The sequence below is a fragment of the Vanellus vanellus genome (genome assembly GCF_965231255.1).
Source record: "Vanellus vanellus genome assembly, chromosome: 2".
Taxonomy (NCBI): Eukaryota; Metazoa; Chordata; class Aves; order Charadriiformes; family Charadriidae; genus Vanellus; species Vanellus vanellus.
Window position 1 is genome coordinate 41139392 of NC_138906.1, and position 12534 is coordinate 41151925.

The 12534-nt window shown below is 40.3% G+C and overlaps 1 protein-coding gene across 1 annotated transcript in view; it reads right to left on the reverse strand.

Annotated features, from left to right (window-relative positions):
- Positions 1-1196: 1196 nt before the first annotated feature.
- The window catches only part of SATB1 (SATB homeobox 1), a 77120-nt gene continuing 65782 nt past the window's right edge, over positions 1197-12534 (reverse strand). The window contains exons 11-12 of the mRNA XM_082479269.1: positions 6101-6304; positions 1197-2906 (exon numbers count right to left, since the gene is read on the reverse strand). Coding sequence (XP_082335395.1) covers positions 2424-2906; positions 6101-6304 — 687 coding nt within the window. The 3' untranslated portion in view covers positions 1197-2423. The remainder of the gene's footprint in view (positions 2907-6100; positions 6305-12534) is intronic.

Sequence of the window (12534 nt, forward strand, 5' to 3'; positions counted from 1 at the left end):
ATAAGCAAAGAAATCCAACAGTAACCACAGCAGCTTCCCTGGACTAGGCTTGGGGTTTGCCCTTTTGCAACCAGCACAGCTCTGGGCTGTCAACAGCTTTATAGCTACTACGAGTCCCTTAAGTGAGAGCAGAGATCGACTGTTCTTCCCTTGGACTGCAATGCGAAATTACACATCCGTGTCCCTCCTCAGGCTTGTTTCCCTCCCAGAGCGGTACTGAGGCTCTTTTCTTTTAACAGGACTGGAATCCAAGCCCAAATCATGCTGCAGCCCCAACACAGTCCCGGGAGCAGCCAAGAGGTGCCGCAGCTGGGAGCTGCTCAAGGAACCCCCACGGGCACCGCGGCACCTGCGACAGTTTTAAATGCGTGGAATGAAAACCTGCTTTGCTGCCTAATATGCACCTTCTTAAAGAATTTAAGGGAGCTAAAAGGAGAGAGGAATTTGCTGCAACCTAAGAGTCATTTTTGCCTTTGAAACTCATCCTGAGTTTTGCAAAGTTTTAGTCATTTCAGAGGAGCTGCACTGAATTCAAATCCTGAATTGCACCGGGTGTAAATGGTTCCTCTCCAAGGAAAAGAGAACGATGGGGTGTACTTCACAACTTTCAGCTGCAGGCTTCTTGCAAGCCTAGACATGAACCTTGCATAAATTCAGAGCTTGCCAATTGTTACGGCTTTATCAAGAACCTTATTAGTGATCATTAAAGCCAATCTTGCTTAGAAGGGGACTGCTACATGCAAAGCCCATCTTTGCCATTTACTTTGTGACTTTGTGTTTTTTTTTTTTTTTTTAATGTTTATACATTAGTGCAAGGAATAGTGTTAGCATAATTCTAGTGTAAAATAAAACCAGCTGTATCCATTATAAGTGCATTACTGCCAGGAACTGTAAATATGTTTATGCCTGATAGCCTTTTGACTCAATAATATCCTGCTATCTCTGTTGGGCAGGCAAGTTTTTAAACCAAGAAAAGACAGGTTATGATTTTCATAACCAAACTGTGTTACTTTTTGAAGTATGTTATCTAAATTCAAATTTTAAGAAGGTCATTAAAAAAATTTGCCTGTGATTTTAAAGGAGAACAATTGAAATGTCATTTTCAAAGTGGTGGCAAGAAGGTACAATGTGCACTGAGAACAAGTTATTCCTCCCAGATATACACATACGCAGACAAACCCTGCCATATCATACCATACAAACAATTTTAATTGTGTAGTTACAGTCAATAACCACTCCTAGTCAGAACATTTCTGCATAAAGAAAATTGTGATACACTTATAAAAACAGCCAGCTGTAACAAAATAACTGGTGTTTTCATAGCAATAAACTCATAAAAAAGAAATACACCTTTATACAGAAAATTTATACAGCTGTAGCTTTAAAATTGATTGTAAACCAAAGGAAGACACATTGCAAACATCAATTATTTTCACATTAATTGCATAAGTTTCTAAGGTGATCTATTAGTTTTATTTACCTAAGCTTATTTGCATGATAGTAAAAATTGCATACAACAATAAGAGTGAAGCTTATAGTATGAATTGCTTGGATAACATAGAGCACTTTTTATAGGCAACTGTGTAAAGCACATTTTCTCTATTTAAAACTTTTAAGACACTTTGTTTTACTGCCCATCAAAATACATTTATAAATAGAAAAAAAAAATCAGTATGATAACAAGAGAAGCAATATTACATTTAACGGAAACTTCCAAAAAAATTAATTACAACATGATGCTGCAGGATCTACAAATAAATAATGAGGACTAAATTGTGTTTCACATTTTCTTTTTCATTTTCTTTAAAACCATGTAACAATGAGAATGGAAAAAAAAAAAATACAGTGACCTTTATTTCCAAAAGAAAACAAATCTGAATTACGGCAGTGCCATATAATACAAGGCATTTGTTGGCATATGTTATCTTTAAACTGCATTCCACAGTCTATAGTTCTTTTGTAACATACAATAGAACAAGAGTAACAAACTCTTTTTATTTTATTTTTTTAAATAAATGTGAGTTTCCAAAGATCAAGTGTGGAGTGCTACAGTAATAATTAAAAAACAAGAACAAAACAGAAATGAAAAACAGTAAATCACAAAAGTTGTAATGCTTGTCTGAAGGCTCCAGAATCAAAATCACTGGTATCATGCTTATTGGGTACACTCACAGTGTATCCAGTGAACACAAATTAATATCAAACAATCCTCAACGCTTCATCTGTTGCTGCGAAGCAGTTTGTAAAACAGAGTAAAACATTTAGTGCAGTCTGCATTATCCTTTTTTCAACTTTTGTGCAAGTTTTGGAAGATTCATTGGCCAAACAATGAATGATAAAGGTTTTTGACAGAACGCAAGATGGAATTTTCATTTCATTAGTAAATACCAGTGGCACTGTTGAAAGAAAATAATACTTTTAGATCAGTCTTTCAATTCAGCATTAATCTCTGTGTTCCCTTCTACCGATAACTCTTCTTCTAGTTTAACTGAAAAAAGCGTGTTTGCGTTTTTGTCTTGGATGCTGTCTTCTAAATCCTTGAGCAACTCTTCCTCCTTGTACTCTGCGACATCCACCTCCAATCCAGAATTGTCCTTCAGCTTCCCGTGGTGCTTGAGATAGTATCGCTGGTTCTGAAAGAACTTGATAATGGTGTACTTGGGCAGGTCAAGCTGAGCGGAGAGAGTCTGGATTGCTTCTTCATCTGGATACAGGCCTACGTCTTGTATGAAACTCTGTAGGATCCCTAGGGCTTCAACAGAAATCTTTGTTCGCGGTCGGGGTTTCTGACGATTTTCATCCTCAGATTCAGCTGGTGATGCTACTGTCGGTTGCCTTGGGGGTAGTCTGGGACCTGGTTGCTGTTGCTGCTGTTGTTGTTGCTGTTGCTGCTGCTGCTGCTGCTGCTGCAAGACAAAGCACAGCATTTGTTTGGTACGTGTATTCTTGTTCATATTTCGTGTTACCGAGAAAATCCGGGGGGCGGGGGAGGGGGGCGGGGAATTGCAAAGCTATAAACAGAGGCTTAGTAAGTTAAAAGAACAAAAAGGAGGGGGGGGGGGAATAGAAAAAAAAAGGAAAAAGGACCGTTATCGCTGAACCAGAATTAAAATATGAGTTAGTAACTCTGCATACCTTGCGTGTGTCTGTGTGTGTGTGAGCAGAGACGGGGGATAAAGGGACGGTGGGATACGGACAGAGAGGCGGAAGGAACACTCCAGCTTTGTTTGACTGAAAGCGCCGATGACGTGACATCGGCGCGGTTTAGCTGACAAATTTTAATGAACATGCTCCACGAGTCAAGTGCAGACAAGACAAAATGCTAAGTAGGTGACACAGTATAGGATTAACTTGACCAGCTTAGCCGGAACTGTAGCAAGGGCGAAGTGAGAAAAGTGCCAGATGAGGGCAAAGGCACAGGAGCTCTGCCAGCAGCAGCAGCTGCCGCCCAAAAACAAGGGCCGCAAATCTCTAGCAGTAGCTAGACTGAGGGACCGTGGGGGGACCTTAGCGTGCGCTGAAGTCTCGTCAAACTCGCCAACGTTACGACAGCCTGCGTTAGCTGGAAGTGCCTAACGTCACGCTGTCAAACCCAGCCCCGGCAAGGACAAAGAGATCGGGAGGTAGGAAGTCTGTATTTCCCCTCCTGGCTCTGACCTCTCTTGCCTTTGGTCTCGGAGAGGGTTTGCCTTGCCGGCGCTCAAGTATCCCAACGCGTAAACAGGGAACAAACGTATTTACCTGCTTCTGTGTTTGTGCTGGGGATTATTTAGTTAATATTTATAAAGCCCTAAGATGCAACGCTCTCAATAAGTTGCACTATTATTATTATTAGAAGGGAACATGCTGCATTCCAAAAACTCAGGCAATAAAAATGAGCCAGTATGCACATCGGAAGAATAAGATAAAGCAAATCATGATGTAAATAATTAACAAGAGCTTGAAATGAAGTTTTGCAAGCATGGATTCAGAAACATTCTTAAAAGGTGAGGCACTGAGCCCTAGGGACAGAAATGCTTTTCTCATCTACCACCGAGTACAGATCACTACAAGATCATGTTTAAAATCAAAAGTAAATTTATCAGCTACTGTTTTTGTTGACAATTCTTTTGCTTCACAGCACAGGAAGCACTGGTTAGTAAGATATTTTGGATCAGCAAATTTCTTGTCATATGGTACAAACCACCGGTTATTATTAAAAAAACAACAGCAGCAAAACAAGCAGTTGCTATCACTACATTTCATTTCCCTTTGCGAGTCTCCCCTCGACAATTTTTTTGTGTGTCGGTAGTGGTTCCCAAGCTTCCAGTTGCAGCCCACTTGCAGACCCTAAGAAGCACAAAATACTGCGCAAATAGTTTAAATATTGGAGGACTTGTAATTCTGCCCACTTCGCAGTGCCGCTCGTGGTTGCGGAGACTTCGCATAGGTCTCAACACCCGGTTTAGAAGCCACTGCTTTAAGTGATCTTGTTATTGTAAGATCTGACACAACTGGTAGCGGAATTGGGGCTCTTGCCTCATCCCTATCCACATCCTTTCATGTTTTATGGTCTGTGAGCAGTCCCATTCAAGGCTTCAATCCCAAAGAGATACAAGACTACTCCCAGCACATTAAATTCTTAGAAGACTGGAGGCTTTGTATATACAGTTTGAAACCTTGTGTCTGAGCTACATATTTATGCATCTACAACAATTACCATGTAGAAGAGCAGAGACAAAACTCAGGCCCAATCTCCCAATCCTTACTCTTACAAGTCATATTAAGAGATTACAATGCAACTGCTTATGTGAATAATATTTGCGAGATCAAACACACAACTTTTATCAACAAGGCAAGAAAATCTAAGTAAGTGGCATAGTGGTTGAATGTTTATACTGTGCATAAGCTTCTCCTTTTATCCCCTTAAGAAGCGATTTTATTAAAAACAATGTACATTTTCAAACAAGTGCTGTTTTATTACTTAATATAGATCTTTCTCTCTCTTTTTGCTAAATCAAACAGCAAGTTTCCAGGCTTTCACAATTATTTTAGTACTTGATATCCTAAGGGATTGTCTTATTCAGTTTGCTTTATCTTTAATATACACTCGTGTTGTTTCTGGCTGCGAGATAACTCTATCCTTCCTAGCTTTGTAAATATTTTGCCGTATAGGTAATACAAACGATACACCGAGTCTCAGCTGAGGTTGGGAACGCAGTGGGTAATATCTGCCCTTTAAGAGGGAGCAGTTAAAAGGCTGACCTCAGGTCTTTCGTGAGAAGGGATTAAAGAGTCCCCAGCTCAGGCAGACAGCAGTCCGAAATTCCCACCTAGGCTACAAGTATTGAAGCGAAACAGCCAGCCGCCCTCCCCGTTGGTGGTGCCCGTGGAGTAGGGGGGCACCGCCGGGGCTGCCCCGGAGCGGAGGGCGGCTGTCGGCAAGCATCGTGGCGTGGGTCCTGCATCCCCTCCTCTCTCTCTCCCTGACAGGGCGCCCTCGTGCCAGCTCACCTGGGGAGCAGCACCCAGCCAAGGTCCAGCGGTCAGCAGGCCTGGTAAGAAAGCGCCTCTATGCTCTCCTTTCCCAAGGGTGGTGGGAGAGGGGCTCTGAAGGAAAAACAAACAAACATTGACTCACCCCAGTCTCCACTGGGGTTAAAGCGGGATGAGGAGTCCCCTTCCCTTCGCTCCTACCCGGGGCGAGCCGCCGCTGTTGGGGGTTCGAGCTTGGCTTTCGAACGACAGCCCAACAAGGTCCTCCCGCTCGGCTGGCAAGGCATTTTGGACGATCAGTGCCAGACACCCCTCTGCCTTTCGGTCCTGACGCCTGCCTAGCCAGGGACAAGCTAGCAGGGAGGCTGGCCCTGCCCGGCACGCAGCCGCCGCGCCACCGCGGCCACGCGTGTTTGCAAAAAAACCAACCCACCGAAGTGAAACAAAAACGGTGGGTGGTCGCGCGCTCTCCTTTGAACTCCGGTGGCGGACGGCAGCGCGCTCTTATCTCGTACCGGGAGACCTGCGTTTAGCCTGGCCGGGAGGAAAGAAACACTAATTTCCTTTGCTCCGTTTAAAGCTTTATTTACTTAGCGCTCTGCGGGATTGGCCAAGGTAAACTAACCTGAATCTGTTCTGCTGGCACATGGATAATGTGGGAAGGCCTGTCACCATGGTGATGAACTGCATTGCTTTCTTGTTCATAAATGGCATCGCGTTCAGGCTGAGGAAGACTGAGGAACCTTCGGATCATGGAGAGATTCTCCCAGAGGGTCCTGTTCTCTGGTGAGGGATCTTCTTTCCAACGTAACAGCTCACAGAGCCACCCCTTGAAGATAACACCAGCAAAATATTAGTTTGTTTTTTTTTTTTTTTCCTCGCTTCCTGAGGGGCAAAACCATGTACTTTAGAGGCACATGCTCTCCCCCGTTAAGAATGCGCTTTCACCGCATGTGAATGCGCTTTTCACGCATTTTTTTACAGGCTGGGCTTACAGCAAACACCCATACACCGAGAGGCGGCCGCACTACTTCACAGACCCTCGCCAACCGCGACCACATTGGAAGGCACCTTCCCCTTGGTCCCACACCACAGCGCTGGGTCTGTTTGCTCAGAAACAAACCGGTTGATGATGGCAGAATCCCTCACACGCTCTCTTCCGCAGGACGGGGGTTTTACCGGCACCAGCATATTCTCTCTGCTGCCCGTTTTCTTTTACGCGAGGCTACACCCATTCAAGAGCATCGACACCGTGTTTCAGGAGCCAGCTGAGCAATTTTTAAACTCCTGGTGCTAACACTCAAAACAAGAAAGTACTTCAACTATCTGCCTTGACTGTAGGGCTGCCTCATATAAATCCCAGCAGTTTCCCTAATTTCCTTTCAAAAGACAGGAATCCTTTGCTTAGGCGCAGTCAAGTAGTATCTTCTTCCTATCTACTAGAAGTAGAGGTGCCTCCACAGGTGAACTTAACTCAAGTGACAGATGATTATCTCTTTCGAGATTTCTGCCATAGACCCAGAAAAAAAGTGTCTCAGTTTTATTTACACTATCAGGACTTGAGGGGGAGCAAGACACGCTCAAGCTTCTGCTACACCATTTATACCATTTCCACATCACAGGACAGCAAGTTGCTGAAGTAGTTACCTACTCTAATTCAGACACAGTCCTGGGATACATACTACAAAATCAGCAACAGAATCCTCTGCAAGAACTGCAGCGGTTGCCAATTTGCTTCTAAAAGGGACACACAAGCTCATCTTGAAAATTTAACAATTGTTTTCTTACATTGTCTTAAAATTTAATTGATTTTTTTTTTTATTGTGCACTGGTAGTTTTAAAAGAAGAGTGCAAACACTCTACTGAGCACAGTGTGCATCAACAGCAATTTTTCAGTATATTAAAATTTAGAAACAAAATATTACATCTATAAAACACGCACACTTCCTTTCTTTTAGCTTCAAGGATCTGTTTTCAAAACTAGGTCCATGCAATTTTATTTCTTAATGCTGTAGGAAAGATAATGTGACATTTTATTGAATCAACAAATAATATAAACGTACAGAAGCTTTTAGATCCTTTTTATATGTACTGGTAGTTGAAAAATGGTTTATCCAGACTAGTTTACTACTAGATACAATAGATACACAGATACAATATAGACATGTATTTTCTTGAAGACGTTCGCATCTTTAGCTAACAGTGTAAAAGCATTGCCACGACAGGAAGAGGTGAAAGTAAACAAATAATCTTAATGCATTCATATTGTATACGAAAATATTTAGTGAGGTGTGTGTAAAAATTTGAAGTACATTCTCTTGGATATAAGTGGAAAACTGAACAAATGACACAGAAGAGAATGCCCCCGAGAAACAGAAATAATCAAAATGACAAATGTTAGTGAGATGGTGGTAGGAGAGCTGAGAAAGCAACAAATTTAAATGGGACCAAAGTCCGCCGGGTGCTCGCTCGGTGTGCTGGGGAGGGAGGGCAGAGGGCGGCAGCACCCCGGGGATGGAGCACACCCCATTCCTTGACCACCCACTGAGGGTGGGTGCCCAGTATCACCCCAGGGTTTAGCAAGCTGACTGGGAAACGTGGCCAAACACCTTCATACAGAGCACATAACGTACAGCCTGTCCCAGCTGGAATCGTATGGCACGTTTTTAAAACAGTAGCGAGGGTCTGTAGATTCTCCCTCCCCACCGTAAGGCACCCTGGGATGCGTTAGCGGGTTAATGTACAAACTCTCCCCGCCCCTCGCAAAATCAACACGTTGCTTGCAGTTCTCTGCCCGCCTTGCTTCCACGAGGATACGTGCTGGATTGTGCTCAACAACAGTATTAGTTTTCTGCAGTGAGTTAAAAGAGGTGTAATCAGAAAGCACGGGTAATTTGCTGGGGATGGAGGAGAGAAGACGCTGAAGAGAAACAAATCTAGATCTTTTAACTGAAATGCAGTTATAAAATTTTTTAATCAAAAGTAAAACCAAACAGCCCGCCCCAAAGCATAAAAATTGGCCTTTGGTTATCCCGAGTCTGCATTGCTGCACATTGAAACTGTTGGTCCTCTTTCTAATAGTGGTGAAACAGAGAGCAGAGCTGACTATCACGAGTTTGGTGAAAGTTAAAAAAAAGACAAGACAACCTGTCCCTTCCCACGACACCTCTCTAAGGTATACAGACAGACTGGAAAAGAAATTGCACCGCGCCTTTAGAGGCTGCACAGATGTTGTATGGTGACCACATGAATCACAGATATTTTTTTTTTTTGGAAAAAAAGACAGTAGAAACTCTTTTTAAATGTCCAGTAGTAAAAAGAATTCCTAAACAATCACATTTTATGCTGATTAAACATAATTCACAACAACAGTTTTTGTTAACTAAGAAATTCCTTCTCCCCTTGCTGTCTTTTCTGTTTCTATATTTACTAGATCAGACCTTATTTTTATTAATTACTGATGGCTAACATTATATTTCCAGTATCTATCAACTTTTGCACTATTTCAGAATGCTTCTAATTCCTTATCTAAAAATGATTTGATGAATTGTAGCCTGAAGCATGGCTTTGCCAGCCTTTAAGGGAAGCAGCGATTTTGAGATACTGTAATCAGATGCTTCGGACACGGTACATAGAATAAGACTGCTCTTCTACCAACATGTCTCTTTTTCGCTGGGTTTGTCATGTTTTTAAGTAGACATACTCTGATGAAACACATGATGGGCAACATGAAAACAACCAACTGAATTCTTCTAAAATGAGAGGGATAGAAATAATTTTTTAGTCTTCACGGTTTCTTTCCGAAAATATTTATGAAAGTTGATCTCACAAATATTCTCAGAAGACATAGTGAATGGGCAGTAAGAGAGGCTGCAGGGGTTTACTTTGTTAAGAGGCTAAAAACTTTATACCAATATGCTTTCTTTTGGTCCAAAGCAAACAAACAAACCCTTAAGCATTTTGTTTAGTTTCAGGTTCAGAATTCTGCATACGACATAACGCTCACTCATAAAAGGCAGTTAACTGAGAATGTATGAAATGTTTTTGTAAATTTTAGGAAAAGTAATCATGCAGACTTTTCTAATGGTGAATTTTAAGTTCTGTAAAATTTGTACGTTTTGTTTCCATTTGATCTAAAGCTGTATGAATTGCTGTAGTTAATGCAGTGGAATTTACAAGTGAACGTTAGAAGGCTGATTTTTCTTCTCTTATACTCATTTAAGTCTAGAGCAATTTCTGTCTAGTTCCAACAATTTACTCTGAAGGAGGGCTTGGGCCACTGGTTTGGGTCGGTTTTGTCTTACAGGAAGTGGAAAGGACCAGAAAACAATAAGGAAATATTCATATCTCAGATTAAATCACAACCGGTTTATACAGCATATAGAGTACATCCTTAAAAAAAAACAGCCTTAAAATAATTAAGCTGATGTATCTATGAAGCAAGGCAGACCCCCCAAAACTCTGCAATGACATTGGGAACAACCTTGATTTTAAAACAGAGTAAATTTGCCAGGCAACATTACGCTGAATATAAAGAGAGTACAAAGCAAAATATAAACATTAGCCACATGTAAATATGTTTGGAGAACTTTCAGGATGTTACTACTTTTCAAACTGACAAAGTTTAATTTGACACCTTCTGTTCTAAACCCTTTGTTTCTATTCAAAATCACGCCTTTAGCTGCTATCAATCACTATGCTCTCCCTATTACTTAAAATACTGGCATGGGCCCTGGATAAGCTGAAAATGCCATGCAGATGAATTCTGAGATAATATGTTCAAACCTGTTATATACAACACAAATCCTGTAAAGTTATGTATTGTAAACCTACATTTATTGGGAACTAAAAGTCTTAAATCCATCTGCTACAAAGAAAATACTGTTATGCACTTTCAAGTAACCAAGTACCATCTGCAAAGGTCTTGCTACAGTAAGCAAGAAAATGGTGAAAAAAAAAAAAAAAAAAAGATGCTAAACCTAAGATATTTAAAATAAATAAGAGTCTTCTGTCTGGTTTTCTGATAGGGATTTAGTGAAGAAACATAAGACAGTAGAGGAAAAAAACCTGTGAAAGCCGAACTGCCAAACTATTGCAGGAAAAGCGCAAAGAGGATAACTGCCAAACATTAGACTCTGCAAGACCCATGAGCATGCTTATTTTAAAGAAAGCATCTATGCATTTTATCGATGTATCTAAATGCTATTTTATTCAGTCTGACCTGTGCTGTGTTTATGTAAACTCTTCCGCTCTTTCACGCAGAGTTTCTAACAAACTATTCTTGCATTCTGCCACGCTTTCTTATTAAAAGACAAAAAAAAAGATAATTGAAATCTGCACTTAAGGTGTAAATACCAACCCTGACTAGATCAAAGAGGGTAGGCATTACAATCATGAAATATGTTCTCTCGGCAAAGCTTCCCAAATCAGCCACAAACACATCTAGTCTGGGAAGAAAGGGCTTCAAGGCGGAGTGACTAAACTCTTTTGTTTGGTGAATTTGTTACAGTGATAATAATTTGCCAAATGATGAATATTTCTTAAGGAATAACTAACCAAGACTCCAACATTTTTTAGAAGAGCTGTAATTTGAATCTAAGAAGGCAAAACATTTTAGAGTATCAATGCTGAGATACGAACAATTTTTCTTTGGTATCGTATATCTAAGACTTTTTTGTATCGTTCTCTGGGGCATATAGTATAATAAAAATATATGGTGTTAAAAGAAACCAGTCTAAATAGGGAGGTATTTGATACAAACATTTTAGCAGAAAGTGGGAATTGCATTTCAGCATCTACTGTGAACAAAGACTAAGTACATAATCCATTAAACAGTACTTCTAACTCAAAAAAATTGAGTATTGTAGACTAAACTAAAGTAGGCATTTTGAATGAGCGCATTTTCAGCAACTAACTATAAAGCTAGCAATTTATCATTCAGCAAATAATTTTCTACTTTTAAAAGAATCTGTAAGTGTTACTTATGCTAATGAAGACTGTTTTTAATCTGCCCACAAACATGCTAATAGAGGGCAATTTTTTTTTTTATTTACAATGCTGAAGGCACTCCAGTTTATAGAACACAGATATGAAATTACACTTGGTAAAATGGGCTCTTAATTGTCTGAGCAACCCAAATCCTTCACCTTTAACACAAAAGCTTATAGACAAAACAAAGGAAAAGAACTCATGGACTAAACTTTAAACATTGACTTTTTCCCCTTCAAAAGCCATCCAGCTTGTTTTTCAAATCTCATTTTTGTTCCAAACGGCTGCTTTCATCATAGAGATTTCCATTTCTTTTCAAAACAGAAGCCACGCATAGAAGAGAAGAAAAAAGGCCGACATCACCACTACGGTATACGCATATAGTCTTAGTCTTTAGTACTAAACTTGTAAGCTGCTCATTGCACAGAAAGGTTGCTTTTGGAAAAGTCATAATACTTTGAACGAGATACATAATGGTAGCAAAGGAGTACTGAAAGCATTTTAAATTATTTACTAGGTTAAAAGGGTGAAATGGTACTTTAAATACATCAAATTTCATCATCTGGGCCATTTTTTGGTGGCAAAGTGGTATTGATCTTTCCAAATGCTTAAAATTAACTATTTCCAGAAGGTCATTATTTGATTAAAGGCATTAAAGTTGAGGGCAAGAAATGATGCACTTTGTCTTCTTTCCCATTCAAATAATCATGTAATTTAATCAGAACTATCCCTTCATGTCCTGTAATAAAAATGTTTGTCTTAAGATATTGTTCTTTACCTAACATATTAACCTTTAAATGTTATGAAGTTCTTAAGAATAATCTCTGCTTAGAGAAGATTCTTCCGTAATGCAATGAAAGGATCTCCAGCTTTTAAATTGATAAGGCCAAATTTCCCCTACACATTGATTGGAAAACACATTAAACCCTTCAACTGAGATTTCTCACACAACAGGATCGAAAATTCAGGGAGTTCTGAATCAGTAAGCTCATGCACATGGCACCGAGAAGCAAAATAAATGTCACTTCAGCACAAACAAATACGACAAATAAGTAACAATGGACGCTGCTT